This window comes from Heteronotia binoei, chromosome 13 (genome assembly GCF_032191835.1).
Source record: "Heteronotia binoei isolate CCM8104 ecotype False Entrance Well chromosome 13, APGP_CSIRO_Hbin_v1, whole genome shotgun sequence".
Taxonomy (NCBI): Eukaryota; Metazoa; Chordata; class Lepidosauria; order Squamata; family Gekkonidae; genus Heteronotia; species Heteronotia binoei.
Genome location: NC_083235.1, coordinates 7,791,088 through 7,807,169, shown reverse-complemented (window position 1 = coordinate 7,807,169; position 16,082 = coordinate 7,791,088). Strand labels below are relative to the sequence as shown.

The 16,082-nt window shown below is 53.5% G+C and overlaps 1 protein-coding gene across 5 annotated transcripts in view; it reads left to right on the top strand.

The window, feature by feature from the left end:
- Positions 1-16,082, top strand: part of IQSEC2 (IQ motif and Sec7 domain ArfGEF 2) — a 368,004-nt gene that overhangs the window by 258,105 nt on the left and 93,817 nt on the right. For 4 of the 5 annotated variants that reach the window (XM_060251903.1, XM_060251902.1, XM_060251904.1 and 1 more), the window contains exon 1: positions 6,140-6,241. The exons of the other annotated variant lie outside the window; for it this stretch is intronic. In XM_060251903.1, coding sequence (XP_060107886.1) covers positions 6,177-6,241 — 65 coding nt within the window. In that variant the 5' untranslated portion in view covers positions 6,140-6,176. Of the gene's footprint in view, positions 1-6,139; positions 6,242-16,082 lie in introns of those variants that run through there. 5 annotated transcript variants of the gene reach the window in all.

Below are 16,082 nucleotides of genomic sequence, written 5' to 3'. Positions count from 1 at the left end.
CATGGCGCAGAGTGTTAAAGCTGCAGTACTGGAGTCCTAAGCTCTGCTCACGACCTGAGTTCGATCCCTGGCGGAAGCTGGGTTTTCAGGTAGCCGGCTCGAGGTTGACTCAGCCCTCTGAGGTCGGTCAAATGAGTCCCCAGTTTGCTGGGGGGAAAGTGGAGACGACTGGAGAAGGCAATGGCAAAGCACCCTGTAAAAAGTCTGCTGTAAAAACATTGTGAAAGCAACGTCACCCCAGAGTCAGAAACGACTGGTGCTTGCACAGGGGACCTTTCCTTTCCTTTGCCCTTGCCTTCCCCAGCCATCTACACTTTCCCCCCCAGCAAGCTGGGTACTCATTTTATCGACCTCGGAAGGATGGAAGGCTGAGTCAACCTGGAGCCAGCTACCTGAAAACCCAGCTTCCGCCGGGATCGAACTCAGGTTGTGAGCAGAGCTTCGACTGCAGTACTGCAGCTTTACCACTCTGCGCCACGGGGCAGAGTGGTAAAGTATTTAGTATAGTGCAATTCTTATTGCCTTCATAGGGTAGTGCTAGAGGCCCTTAAAGCTAAGAACGACCTGGTGCAGGGGTGGCCAAACTGGGACTCAGGAGCCACATGTGGCCCTTTCACACATATTGCATGACTCTTGAAGCCCCCAATGCTCCGTCAGCGGGCTTGAAGAAGGCATGTCTCTCTTTAAGTCACTTCTCCAAGCCAAGCCAGCTGACAGCTTGGAGAATGCATTTAAAGTTCAAGTTGCTTTCTTTTCACCTCTCCTTCCCTCTTCCCCATCTATTTTCCTTCCTTCCTTCCTTCCTTCCTTCCTTCCTTCCTTCCTTCCTTCCTTCCTTCCTTCCTTCCTTCCTTCCTTCCTTCCTTCCTTCCTTCCTTCCTTCCTTCCTTCTTCCTGTCTTGCAGCAATACAAAAAAAATCTGATGTTCATGTCTTGCAGCTCTCAGACGTTTAACATTGATTCTACGTGGCTCTTGCATTAAGCAAGTTTGGCCACCCCTGGGTTAGAGCATCCGCCGGGGACCTGAAAGACCCACGTTCCAATCTCTACTTTGCCACGGAACCTCGCTGGGTGATCTTGGGCCAGTCACGAGCTTTCAGCCTAACCTACCTCGCAGGGTCATTGCGAGGATCAAATAGTGGAAAGGAGAATGATATAAGCCCCTCTGAATCCCCACCGGGGAGAGTAGCAGGGTGTTAGGGTGGCCAAGTGCAGTTAGGAAACCCCTGGAGATTTGGGGGTAAACTGGGGGAGGGGCAGTGGAGCGCAATGCCGTAGAGTCCACCCTCCAAAGCATCCGTTTTCTCCCCCGGGGAGCTGTTCTCCGCAGTCTGAAGATGGTAGGTATTTCCAGGGGATCCCCAGGTCTCACCTTGGAGGTTGGCACCCCTAAGTGCCGGTGACCCTACCCTCGATAGGCCAAGCCAGCCGATCTTGTCAGCAATGCTCCCTCCAAGCCTTGTGAGCAAAAATTCTACTTTGTGAGCTACTGGCATTAAAAGTGGGTGAGCTCCTGCATCAATGAGTGTGCTCCAGGGTCACCCTTCCTGAGCGAAGACGAAAATCGGTGAGCCAGAGGCTAAAGATCTGTGTGCTAGCTCAGCTCAGAGTTGTGGAAGAGCTGTCTGGGGCAGTGATGCTCTGCATTCTTGGTGCTTGGGGGGGGGGGGCACAGTGGGAGGGCTTCTAGCCTCACTAATGAACCTCCTGATGGTGCCTGGTTTTTTTGGCCACTGTGTGACACAGAGTGTTGGACTGGAGGGGCCATTGGTCTGATCCAACATGGTTTCTCTTATGTTCTTATGTCTGGGGCAGTGATGCTCTGTATTCTTGGTGCTTGGGGGGTGGGGCACAGTGGGAGGGCTTCTAGCCCCACTGATGGACCTCCTGATGGTGCCTGGGTTTTTTGGCCACTGTGTGACACAGAGTGTTGGACTGCGTGGGCCATTGACCTGATCCAACATGGCTGCTCTTATGTTCTTATGTCTGGGGCAAGTGATGCTGTGTATTCTTGGTGCTTGAGGGGGCCACAGTGGGAGGGCTTCTAGGCCCACGGATGGACCTCCTGATGGCGCCTGGGTTTTTTGGCCACTGTGTGACACAGAGTGTTGGACTGGATGGGCCATTGGCCTGATCCAACAGGGCTTCTTTTATGTTCTTATCTTGGTCCTCTGGAGATGAATTGTAAAAGCAGGAAGGCTGGCAACCTTAGTGAAGGAAATTTTCTCCCAAACCTGAAAGGCAATCCCTTCCACAGATAGGCACGTTTGGGGTACGAAACAGTTTAGTGGGAGATTAACTTCCATCGTCATTTGCAAGCGTGTTGCAAAAGTTAGACTTGCTTTGATTCTCGGCACTTTGGGCTAATGCACATCCGAACCTTCGTTTATATAACAAGTCTTCTCTCTTCATGGAATCTGCGGCTATTTTTGCTGGGGCAAGTGATGCTCTGTATTCTTGGTGCTTGAGGGGGTCACAGTGGGAGGGCTTCTAGCCCCACTGATGGACCTCCTGATGGTGCCTGGGTTTTTTTGGCCACTGTGTGACACAGAGTGTTGGACTGGATGGGCCATTGGCCTGATCCAACATGGCTTCTCTTATGTTCTTATGTGACACAGAGTGTTGGACTGGATGGGCCATTGGCCTGATCCAATATGGCTTCTCTTAGGTTCTTAAGGTGTGGGGAGAGGTGTTTGTGAAGTTTCTGCATTGTTCAGGCAGTTGGACTAGATGACCCCTTCCAACTTTATGATTCTGTGTGGGGAAGCCTACATTTCTGGCCTATGAGGAGAAAGAGAAGTGTCTCTGAGCGCGCGCAGCGTGATTTTCAGAAAAAATCACAGACAAGCACAACACCAAAGGTGATGCGAACATGATTTGCTGTCCGTCGGCTGTCGGGCAACTTCCCAGTGAAATGAAGTGAAACAATTAACAAAAGCCTTTATCGTGCGCATTGCTAAGGCATGGGGAAGCCTGCATTTCTGGAATGCCTGACAAAGAGCAGTGCCTCTGAGCATGCACAAGGTGCTTTTCAGAAGAACCGCCGGCCAGCACAACCCGAAAGGCGGGTGGAAAGATGGCATGAACACCATTCAGCTCAGTCGCAGGGCCCTTGAATTTCAGATCGGGGGGGGGGGGGGGCGTGATCTGAGCTTATGCCAGGGAAGTGCTGGGCCCCTGGCACCTTTTGAATTCCGGAACCCCAAAGGAACCCGGAGGTCAAACTCCCAGCTAGCAAGTGCACCCCCAGAAGGCGAGGAGGGCTCAGGATAACTTGCAGGCAAGAGGGTCTAGGGTTGCCAGGTCTGACTCAAGAAATATCTGGGGACTTTGGGGGTGGAGCCAGGAGTCTTTGGGGGTGGAGCCAGGAGTCTTTGGGGGTGGAGCCAGGAGTCTTTGGGGGTGGAGCGAGGAGGCTTTGGAGGTGGAGCCAGGAGACTTTGGGGGTGGAGCCAGGAGTCTTTGGGGGCGGAGCAAGGAGACTTTGGAGGTGGAGCCAGGAGACTTTGGGGGTGAAGTCAGAAGACTTTGGGGATGGAGCCAGGAGTCTTTGGAGGTGGAGCCAGGAGACTTTGGAGGTGGAGCCAGGAGACTTTGGGGTGGAGTCAGAAGACTTTGGGGGTGGAGCCAGGAGTCTTTGGGGGTGGAGCGAGGAGACTTTGGAGGCGGGGCCAGGAGACTTTGGGGGTGGAGTCAGAAGACTTTGGGGGTGGAGCCAGGAGTCTTTGGGGGTGGAGCAAGGAGACTTTGGAGGTGGAGCCAGGAGACTTTGGGGGTGGAGCCAGGAGCAAGGGGTGTGACAAGAACGATTGAACTCCAAAGGGAGTTCTGGCCATCCCATTTAAGGGGACTGCGCTCCTTTTAAATGCCTTCCCTCCATTTGGAAATAATGGATAGGGGAACCTTCTTTTGGGGGCTCACAGAATTGGACCCCCCTGGTCCGATCTTTTTGAAACCTGGGGGTTGCTTTGAGGAGAGGCGCCGGATGTTGTGCTGCAGATTTGGTGCCTCTACCTCAAAAAACAGCCCTCCCAGAGCCCCAGATACCCACAGATCAATTCTCCATCATTCCCTATGGGAATCTGTTCCCATAGGGAATCATGGAGTGCCCAGCAGACATTTCCCTCCCCCCTACTGCTTTCTGATGACCCTGAAGCCGGGGGAGGGCCTCCAAACCGGGGGATCCCCTGCCCCCACTCGGGGATTGGCAGCACAAGGAGGGCCTGAGCCCCGGCACCTCTTCTTTGCAGCCTTGCTGTGGCTGAGCGTAGAAAGAAACCCTCCGTTGCAAAGGGGGAGGCGGTGGGAAGAGAATCCAGCTCTAGCTGGGGAGGGGGCAGCAGTAGGGTTTCCAGGTCCAATTCAAGAAATATCTGGGGACTTTGGGGGTGGATCTAGGGGATTTTGGGGGTGGAGCCAGGAGACTTTGGGGGTGGAGCCAGGAACAAGGTTATGAGGAGCCGGATTGAACTCCAGAGAGAGTTCTGGCCATCCCATTGAAAGGGACCGCACGCCTTTTTCAATGCCTCCCCTCCATTGGAAATAATGACGGAGAGGGGCGCCTTCTTTGGGGACTCATAGCATTGGACCCCCTGGTCCGATCCTTTTGAAACTCGGAGGGTATTTTGGGGAGAGGCACTGGGTGCCACTCTGCAAATACGGTGCCTCTACCTCAAAAAAGAGGGGCCCCCTCCCCACCCCAGATACCCACGGATTAATTCTCCACTATCCCCTATGGGAATCTCTTTACATAAGGTATAATGGAGCGCCCAGCGGACATTTCCCTCCCCTCCCCCTGCTTTCTGATGACCCTGAAGCGGGGGAGGGCTCCAAAAATGGGGGATCACCTGCCCCCCTCGGGGGTTGGCAACCCTGGGAGGGCCTGAGCCCCGGCACCTCTTCTTTGCAGCCTTGTATTGGCTGAGCGTCGAAAGATACCCCTCTGTTGCAAAGGGGGGAGGCGGTGGGAAGAGAATCCAGCTCCAGCCGGGGAGGGTGGGGGTTGGCAACCCTGGGAGAGCCTGAGCCCCGGCACCTCTTCTTTGCAGCCTTGCTGTGGCTGAGCGTAGAAAGAAACCCTCCGTTGCAAAGGGGGGAGGCGGTGGGAAGAGAATCCAGCTCCAGCCGGGGAGGGTGGGGGTTGGCAACCCTGGGAGGGCCTGAGCCCCGGCACCTCTTCTTTGCAGCCTTGCTGTGGCTGAGCGTCGAAAGATACCCCTCTGTTGCAAAGGGGGGAGGCGGTGGGAAGAGAATCCAGCTCCAGCCGGGGAGGGTGGGGGTTGGCAACCCTGGGAGGGCCTGAGCCCCGGCACCTCTTCTTTGCAGCCTTGCTGTGGCTGAGCGTAGAAAGAAACCCTCCGTTGCAAAGGGGGGAGGCGGTGGGAAGAGAATCCAGCTCCAGCCGGGGAGGGTGGGGGTTGGCAACCCTGGGAGGGCCTGAGCCCCGGCACCTCTTCTTTGCAGCCTTGCTGTGGCTGAGCGTAGAAAGAAACCCTCCGTTGCAAAGGGGGGAGGCGGTGGGAAGAGAATCCAGCTCCAGGCGGGGAGGGTGGGGGTTGGCAACCCTGGGAGGGCCTGAGCCCCGGCACCTCTTCTTTGCAGCCTTGTATTGGCTGAGCGTAGAAAGATACCCCTCTGTTGCAAAGGGGGGAGGCGGTGGGAAGAGATTCCAGCTCCAGCCGGGGAGGGTGGGGGTTGGCAACCCTGGGAGGGCCTGAGCCCCGGCACCTCTTCTTTGCAGCCTTGTATTGGCTGAGCGTAGAAAGATACCCCTCTGTTGCAAAGGGGGGAGGCGGTGGGAAGAGATTCCAGCTCCAGCCGGGGAGGGTGGGGGTTGGCAACCCTGGGAGGGCCTGAGCCCCGGCACCTCTTCTTTGCAGCGGCTGAAGGAAAGCAGTGTGCTTTTTTCCTCTGTTGCCAAGAGGGGGGAGAGACTCCGGGGCCGAGCCTGGGAAGGGGCGGGGGAAGGTGGGATCTCCGGCTGGGGGGGGGAGGCGGCCCTTGGTCCGGGCTCCTCCTTTCCCCCCTCCTCCTCCTCGCCCTTTGCGTGCGAGAGGCGGAGGCAGCCGAGGAAGAGCCGAGCCGGCGAGCCCTGGGAACTGAGCCGCCCCGCCGGGGGTCCCGCTGCCTGGTGGTAGGGGAGGGGCTGCTCCCGGGCGGGAGGTGGCGCCCGGCCATGTGGTGCTTACAATGCTCCTCGGAGCGCCGCCCGGGGCAGCTGCAGCACAAGCTCCTGCACTGGTGAGTGGAAGAAGAGACCCCCCCCCCCCAAAAAAGCCCCTTGCCACAAGCCCCCCCTCCCCCCCCAGCCCATCTCTCCACCTCTCTCCTCCCTCCCGGCTCCATCTACGCCCCTCCGCCCACCCCCAGCCCAGGGCCTGGGGTGCCATCTCCCTCTTGGAAAATTCCTGGAGGGGGTGAGGGGGGAAGGAAGATTTCAGGGCATGGGGTTTGCAGCGCGCCCTCGCCAGGGATTGGTGCCAGTCCCCAAGGGGTCGCGCAGGGTTCTCTTGTCCTCTGGGGCTTCGGCGTCCTTCCGGGAGATCTCCAGGCGCGACCCCCCCCTCCCCCCGGAGGTTGGCAAAAAAAAGCAATCCAAACAAAAGAGTCAGCCCTGCAGAAGGATGCAACCGGCGCGTGCAACCAGCACAAGAGACAGCTGTGCAAACAAAAGCCTTTTGGGGGTTGCGCTGGTGTGTCCCCCCCCAGGTTGGCAAGCCTGCCGCCAGGAGCTGGGAGCAGGGAAAACCCCCCACCCCCATCAACCGCTTCCCCCCCTCCGTGACCACTCTCTGCATACGCTGTTGCTGGGTCTAAAAGGGGGGGGAGGGGTTTCTCTAAATATTTGGGGAGGAAATATTCCACAAGCCGCCGGGGAACGCCCATCCGTCCTCTCGCCCACCTAAATAATCTTAATTCCCTCCCCCCCCTCCGCCATCTAATGGGGCATGCCGGAAAGCTCTTGAACCCACCCCCTCCCCCATGGGAAGTCCTTAAAGGATCCAGGAGGGGAAACCAGCCCTTCCGGTTGGCCCCTAAGCAAGGTTTACTTCTACCCCCCCACCCCACCCCCGCACTGATAATATCACAGTCAGACGAGAGGCACCCAATTTGGCGCACCCAGAAAGCCGGCGCCCTAGACGATCGCCTAGTTTGCCAAGTGGCTGGGCGGGCTCTGCCCGCAGTGCTTTCTCCTAGCTTTTCTTGCCCCAGTCGGGAACCACCGATACCTTCCCAGCCAGCCGTCTCTCTTCCCATCTCTCTCCACCGGCAAGGGTAGGGTTGGCATACACATACTTCACATGACACCCCCTTGCCCACGCCTTCATAACTCCAAATACGTGCTGGGGTGTATTCGCCCCCTCACTTCCTGGCCCCTTCGGAATATCCATCCCTACAGCCTCCGATTGAGACCTCATCTCCCCCCCAGTTGCTGTATCTCCTATCCAGGTGTGAACCCCTGGCCCTGGGGGGAGGATATGATCTCATATCTTGGCAGTCGAACGGCAGGGAATCCCAGTAATATCATGTGGAAGAAGACAGAGGTGGCCAGACTTGCTTAATGTAAGAGCCACATAGAATAAATGTCAGATGTAGGGAGGGAGGGAAGGAGGGAGGGAGGAACATAAGAGAAGCCCTGTTGGATCAGGCCAGTGGCCCATCCAGTCCCACGCTCTGTGTCACACAGTGGTCAAAAAAACCAGGTGCCATCAGGAGGTCCATCAGCGGATCCAGGACACCAGAAGTCCTCACACTGTTGCCCCTCCCAAGCACCAAGCATACAGAGCATCACTTGCCCCAGACAGAGAGTTCCAACAATACACTGTGGCTGATAGCCACTGATGGACCAGATGTTTATCCAAAGGGAAGGGAGGGAAGGAAGGAAGGAAGGAAGGAAGGAAGGAAGGAAGGAAGGAAGGAAGGAAGGAAGGAAGGAAGGAAGGAAGGAAGGAAGGAAGGAAGGAAGGAAGGAAGGAAGGCAGATAGATGGGGGAGGGGGAGGGGAAAGAAAGCAACTTTCACTTTAAATGCATTCTTCAAGCCAGCCAACAAGGTGTGAATATTTCACAATATGTGTGAAAGAGCCACGTGGGGCTTCTAGGCCGCAGTTTGGCCACCCCTGGAATGAGCCTTTCTGTGTTTTGTGCACTGTTCCTTTGCCTAAAGTGCTGCTGTGGTCATGGGGCCACGCCTTCCCCGCCTGCTGTGTATCCTCAGCACAGGGCCCCTGCTTCAAACCTGCTCTTTTAGAAAACGCCTGAATATACCTGGCAGAGGAGACTGCTGTGAAGTGGCAACCGATTTATGGTGACCCCTGTAGAGTTTTCAAGCCGTGAGTCAAACAGAGGTAGTTTGCCATTTCCTGCCTCTGCATAGCGGCTCTGGGCTTCCTGGGTGATCCTAGAACTATCCATCGCCGTACTATCTGGGGCCAACCCTGCATCTGAGATGTGATAACGTCAGCCGAACCCGATCCAAATCACGGCAAGAGAGCTGGTTTGCCGTTGCCTGCCTCTGCATAGCAACCCTGGGACTTCCTTGGTGATCTTAGTAACTATCCATGCTTGTACTAAAGGTAAAGGGAGTCCCCTGTGCAAGCACCAGTCGTTTCTGACTCTGGGGTGACGTGGCTTTCACAACGTTTTCACGGCAGACTTTTTACGGGGTGGTTTGCCATTGCCTTCCCCAGTAATCTACGCTTTCCCCCCAGCAAGCTGGGGACTCCTTTGACCGACCTCGGAAGGATGGAAGGCTGAGTCAACTTGAGCCAGCTAACTGAACCCAGCTTCCGCTGGGATCGAACTCAGGTTGTGAGCAGAGGACTCCGACGGCAGTACTGCAGCTTTACCACTCTGTGCCACGGGGCTGTTCTATTGAATTTATATTCAGGTAGCCGGCTCCAGTTTGACTCAGCCTTCCACTCTTCTGAGGTCAGTCAAAGGAGTCCCCAGCTTGCTTGGGGGGAAAGTGTAGATGAATGGGGAAGGCAATGGCAAACCACCCCGTAAAAAGTCTGCTGTGAAAACGTTGTGAAAGCCACGTCACCCCAGAGTCAGAAACGACTGGTGCTTGCACAGGGGACTACCTTTATCTTTTAAATAAATTCAATATCTTCTTCTTCTTCTTCTTCTTCTTCTTCTTCTACTTCTACTTCTTCTTCCGTTTGAGTCTAAGGGCACCTTTAAGACCAACAAAGTCATATCCAAGGTATGAGCTTTTGTGCGCCACTCACGCTTCCTCAGAAGCTCTTACCCAGAATAAAACTGGGTAGGCCTTAACGGTGCCTCTGGATTCCAACATTGTCCTGCTGTTTCAAACACAGTGACCCCCTTGGATCTACCTTCACTTAGTAGTTATCCTAGCATCCCACCTCTCTATGGCTCTTCTGACCCTTGGCCTGGTTTTTCATTCCAGTAAACCACTTAGTGCTCAGCAAAATTTCCCGTTTCTGGCTTTGCTACCTGCGGCTTTAGCCTTGATACCTTTCTCCCCCATTGTCACATGACTGATCTCACATGACTCCCTATCACACGCTTTGCAGTGCAGGGAATGCTGATTCTGGACAGTTTGAAGTCCACTGCTGTGGTACCCCATTCGCAGATATCCAGAGGCCGTCTTTTCCCAGGCGTCTGTGTCCCTTAAGTTTCCACCCTCTTCTCCCCCACGACCACCATCCCAGTGAGATTTCTGCTGCCCTTGTTATTTGCTGTGGTCTAGTCAAGGGGCTTTCATGAGAGCCAGTTTGGTGTAGTGGTTAAGTGTGGTTAAGTGTATCTGGGAGAACCGGGTTTGATTCCCCACTCCTGCACTTGCACCTGCTGGAATGGCCTTGGGTCAGCCAGAGCTCTGGCAGAGGTTGTCCTTGAAAGGGCAGCTGCGGTGAGAGCTCTCTCAGCCCCACCCACCTCACAGGGTGTCTTTTGTGGGGGAGGAAGGTAAAGGAGATTGTGAGCCGCTCTGAAACTCTTCGGAGTGGAGGGCGGGATATAAATCCAATATCTTCTTCTTCTTCTACCAGCATCTACTCTGGAGATTGGGCTGTGGCTCAGTGGCAGAGCCTCTGCTTGGCATGAGGCTCAGAGGCAGAGCCTCTGCTTGGCAGGTTCAATCCCCGGCATCTCCAGTTGAAAGGACAAGGCAGGAGGTGATAGGAAAGACCTTGACCTGAGACCCTGGCTCAGTGGCAGAGCCTCTGCTTGGCATGCAGAAGGTCGCAGGTTCAATCCCCGGCATCTCCAGTTGAAAGGACCAGGCAGGAGGTGATGGGAAAGACCTTGACCTGAGACCCTGGCTCTGTGGCAGAGCCTCTGTTTGGCATGCAGAAGGTCCCAGGTTCAATCCCCAGCATCTCCAGTTAAAAGGACCAGGCAGGAGGTGATGGGAAAGACCTTGGTCTGAGTCTCTGGCTCAGTGGCAGAGCCTCTGCTTGGCATGCAGAAGGTCCCAGGTTCAATCCCCGGCATCTCCAGTTAAAAGGACCAGGCAGGAGGTGATGGGAAAGACCTTGGTCTGAGTCTCTGGCTCAGTGGCAGAGCCTCTGCTTGGCATGCAGAAGGTCCCAGGTTCAATCCCCGGCATCTCCAGTTGAAAGGACCAGGCAGGAGGTGATGGGAAAGACCTTGGTCTGAGACCCTGGCTCAGTGGCAGAGCCTCTGCTTGGCATGCAGAAGGTCCCAGGTTCAATCAGGATGTCCAGGGTGTTAGCTTTCAAGAGTCCATGCCTCCTTCATCAGATATTGAGTCTCCAAAGCTTAAATCGTAGGTGTCGCTCATCTGTGATGAGAGCCGGATCTGACATAAATAAGACCTTGTCGGGCCAGGCCATGTGTGTCATAAAATGTAATGCCAGGTTAGCAGAGATATAAACTTTATAAAACACACAGACAAACAAAATTAAAGATTTTTTAAAAAACACATGATTCGAACATTAGCACTTGTTGGTCTTAAAGATGCTTTCTTTGTATCTCTCCCATGGGATCTAGGGAACTGGGTGAAGGAAGCTCTGGCTCTTTCCTTCCTTCCCCAGGGGACCAGGAAGGGGAGGAGCCTCAGCCAATAGAAGGAAGAGAGGCTTGGCTCAGTAGCTCTGTTGTGCAGTTGAGAGCGCCTGGCAAAGCAAGCTATCCCTCCCCCTCTTCCTCCCCAAGAGAGGAGCCTCAGCCAATGGAGGAAAGAGAGGCTTTGCTCCGAAGCTCCTGTGCAATTGAGCAAGCCCGACAAAGCAAGCTGAGATGCAGAAGGAAGCAAGAGAGGGGGAGAAGGAAGCAGAAAACAGCCAGTTGCTCGGGGGCCTAATTCAGCCCCCTGGGCCGCATGTTTGACACCGCTGACTTATACCCTGGAAATCTTGCTTGTCTTGTACGCTTAACTACACAGCCTCAGCCTGCCCAACCCATCATGTGGGAAGCTGGTAATTCCTAGCAAGATGTATTTAACCGCCTCACTCTTACCAACGTTGCCTTGTCAGTGATGGCCGATAGGATAAAATTCTCCTCTCTCCATGCCCACGCTCTCCAGATACGCGGCTTCCCTTTTGGTTGGCATTGCCCTGCCGTGACAGATTTGTCCGTCTCGTTCATAAAGCAGAAGTGCCCGTGTGGCGTGCTTTGCCGGAAGCTCGGATAGCATCGTTGCCGCTGTCTCTGCGGTCTTGGATGCAAAATTCCGCTTCCGAAGGATCTTTGCTTTCTCTGAAAGGACCAGGGTGGTGTTGGCTGAAGGCGAGTTTCAAGCCCTCGTGGTGACAATGGAGATGGGCTTGGAAGTATGTGGGCGAGGAAAGCCAGTTTGGTGTGGCGGGGAAGTGCGCAGACTCTTATCTGGGAGAACCGGGTTGGATTCCCCACTCCTCCACTCGCAGCTGCTGGAATGGCCATGGGTCAGCCATAGCTCTCGCAGAGCTGTCCTTGAACGGGCAGCTTCTGGGAGAGCTCTCTCAGCCCCAACTACCTCACAGGATGTCCGTTGTGGGGGAGGAAGGGAAAGGAGATTGCTGGCTGCTCTGTTCTTGAAAGGGCAGCTTCTGAAAGAGCTCTCTCAGTCCTACCCACCTCACAGGGTGTCTCTTGTGGGGGAGGAAGGTAAAGGAGATTGTAGGCCACTCTGAGACTCTGTCCTTGAAAGGGCAGCTGCTTTGAGAGCCCTCTCAGCCCCACCCACCTCACAGGGTGTCTGTTGTGGGGGAGGAAGGGAAAGGAGATTGCAGGCTGCTCTGAGACTCTATCTTTGAAAGGGCAGCTGCTCTGAGAGCCCCCTCAGCCCCACCCACCTCACAGGGTGTCTGTTGTGGGGGAGGAAGGGAAAGGAGATTGCAGGCTGCTCTGAGACTCTATCTTTGAAAGGGCAGCTTCTGGGAGAGCTCTCTCAGCCCCACCCACCTCACAGGGTGTCTGTTGTGGGGGAGGAAGGGAAAGGAGATTGTAGGCCGCTCTGAGACTCTGTCCTTGAAAGGGCAGCTGCTCTGAAAGCCCCCTCAGCCCCACCTACCTCACAGGGTGTTCGTTGTGGGGGAGGAAAGGAAAGGATATTGTAGGCCACTCTGAGACTGTCCTTGAAAGGGCAGCTGCTGTGAGAGCCTTCTCCAGCCCCACCCACCTCACAGGGTGTCTGTTGTGGGGGAGGAAGGGAAAGGAGATTGCAGGCCGCTCTGAGACTCTATCTTTGAAAGGGCAGCTTCTGGGAGAGCTCTCTCAGCCCTACCCACCTCACAGGATGTCTGTTGTGGGGGAAGGGGAAGGTAAAGGAGATTGTGACCGCTCTGAGACTCTGAAATTCAGAATATAGAGTGGGATATAAATCCAATATCTTCTTCTCAAAAAACAATTGTGCTTCACAATGGACAACAAGTTGCCTTAATGTATTGAGAGTTTGTTCATCGTGCATGTGGAATGTATGTATCTATTTGCCCCTCCTGTTGGGTGGGGCAACAGGGTGAGGGCTTCTGGTGTCCTGGCCCCGCTGGTGGACCTCCTGATGGCACCTGGGGTTTTTTGGCCACTGTGTGACACAGAATGTTGAACTGGATGGGCCACTGGCCTGATCCAACATGGCTTCTCTTATGTTCTTCTGTCTGGGGCAGTGATGCTCTGTATTCTTGGTGCTGGGGGCCACAGTGGGAGGGCTTCTGGTGTCCTGGCCCCACTGATGGACCTCCTGATGGTGCCTGAGTTTTTTGGCCACTGTGTGATACAGAACGTTGAACTGGATGGGCCATTGGCCTGATCCAACATGGCTTCTCTTCTGTTCTTAAAGAGGTTACTGAGAGTACCAGAGGCCACACAGAAGAAAAGGGTGATGTACTAGTTTGCATGACCTTGGCCTCTTTGGTATCAGACCTGTATTGATATCTTTGGTATCAGACCTGCAAGATTTTCAGGATGATACATGAGAAATTGGATCACAGGTGTGCGATTTAAATACCTTTCTTAATCCTGTACGATTGGCTGTTATTTTACCGCCACTGTTCCAGGCCGTTGTGCCGTGGGACTGTAACAGACACAATTCCGAAGAAGATATCAAAACGGTTCTTAAGCAGCCAGCAGACTGTCAATCGCTATGCTGGTTCAATTGTCATAACACAATATGTTAGACATTGAAAAAAAAATTATCTTTGTCCTGACCTGGATAGCCAGACAAACCCGGTCTCAGATATCTCATCAGATCTCATCAGGTATCCCTGGAGTCTCCAAGGGTCACATTCTCACACACGAAATGTATTTTAAAAAACCTCAGCAAACCCAAAATATTTCTATTTGGATGGTTATCCTGCGCTGATATGGTAAAGTTTTCTGATGATATGGTAAAGTTTTCTGAGTGCTTTTGAGTGGTCTGCTTATAAAATGTTTTTTTTTATTGTATTTTATTGTTTTATCATACGTTGTACTCCGCCCTAAGCCCTACGGGGGAATGGGCGGAATAGAAATATATTAAAATTTAAAAAATAAAGAAAAATATAGCGGGTGTGGTCAAATTGGCTTAGCATAAGAGCCACATCGAATCATAAACATCAGATGTTTGAGAGCCGCAAGATATGAGCATCAGATGTTTTGAGAGCTACCGGGGAGGGAGGAAGGGAAGGAAGGAAGGAAAGCAAATAGGTGGGGGAGAGGGAATAAGAGATAGAAAGAAAGCAACTTTAACTTTAAATGCCAGCTGACTTGGCTTGGGGACGTGATATAAAGAGACAAATGCCTTCTCCAAGCTGGCCGATGGGGCAGTGGGGGCATCAAGAGCCGCACAATATGTGTGAAAGAGCCATGTGTGGCCCCCGAGTGCCACCCCGGTATACAGCGACTGTTTTCACTCTGTACTTTTTGCGCTGTATATATTTGCACTCAACCCAGTACATCAGCCTTTTTTTGTTTGTGTGGCCTCTGGTTCTCTGGTATTCAATACTCTCTGGTTTCTTACAAAGGTGTCTCTTCCCTTCCCCCCCCCCTTTTTTGTTTTTGCTCTTTCTCCTTTCTGTGTGGCTGCATAGAATTATAGAGTTTGAAGGGGCCTCCAGGGTCATCTAGTCCAACCCTCTGCACAATGCAGGAAACTCACAAACCTCCCCCTAAATTCACAGGGTTCACAGGATCCTCGTTGCTGTCAGATAGCCATCTAGCCTCTGCTTAAAAACCTCCAAGGAAGGAGAGCCCACCACCTCCCAAGGAGGAAGCCTGTTCCACTGAGGAACCGCTCGTAACGGTCAGGAAGTTCTTCCTGATATTGAGCCGGAAACTGTTTTGATTTAATTTCAACCCATTGTTTCTGGTCCTACCTTCTAGGGTCACAGAAACAATTCCGCACCATCCTCTCTATGACAGCCCTTCAAGGACTTGAAGATGGTGATCTTATCACCTCTCAGCTGTGTGACACAGAGTGTTGGACTGGATGGGCCATTGGTCTGATCCAACATGGCTTCTCTTATATTCTTATGTCAAGTTGCTTCCAACTTCTGGTGACCCTTGCGAATTAACGACCTCCCAAAAGGTCCTATGCTTAACATCGTCACTCAAGTCTTGCAGAGGGAGGGTTCCCATGGCTTCATTTATAGAGGCAATCTATCTCCTGTTGGGACTTCCTGTTTTCTTGCTGTCTTCCGCTTTTCCTAGCACAATCGTCTTTTCCAGTGACTTTTGCCCTCTCACAACGTGACCAAAGTACAATAGCTTCAGTCCGGTCATTTTAACTCCTAGGGAGAGTTCAGGCTTGATGTGACTTGTGTGTCATTTTTGGCGGTCCACAGTATCTGTAAAACTCTCCTCTGGAACCACATTTCAAAGGAATCCACTTCCTTCTGGTCGGCTTTTTCCCAGGACACATGCAAGTGGCCGGATAGACACCTCCATGTGTCCCTCATGTATGACGAATGGCGTTCCTGCTGTTTCCTGTACAGATGTTACAGTTTTGTATTGTGTGAACGTAGTGGTCTATTGAAAGGCCTAGCGTGATCAGAATTCGAGAGCACCGAGAAGAGTTGGACGGAGATTTGTAAGCAACGGTTGTGCATGTTGTCTGCTTTGGGAAAAGTGCAGAAAAGGGCCACTAGAATTATTCAAGGGTTGGAACACTTTCCCTATGAAGAAAGGTTAAGGCGCTTGGGGCTCCTTAGCTTGGAGAAACATCGACTGCGGGGTGACATGATAGAGGTTGACAAGATTACGCATGGGATAGAGAAGGTAGAGAAAGAAGTCCTTTTCTCCCTTTCTCACAATATGAGAACTCATGGACATTCCATGAAATTGCTGAGCAGTCGGGTTAGAAAGGATAAAAGGAAGTCCTTCTTTACCCAAAGGGTGATTAACATGCGGAATTTACTGCCACAGGAGGTGGTGGCGGCTACAAGCATTGCCAGCTTCAAGAGGGGATTGGATAAGCATCTGGAGCAGAGGTCCATCAGTGGCTATGAGCCACAGCGTATTGTTGGAACTCTCTGTCTGGGGCAACTGATGCTCTGCATTCTTGGTGCTTGGTGGGGGGTGGGGGGCGACAGTGGGAGGGCTTCTAGTATCCTGGCCCCACTGGTGGACCTCCTGATGGTGCCTGGGTTTGGGCCACTGTGTGACACAGAGTGTTGGACTGGGTGGGCCCCCGG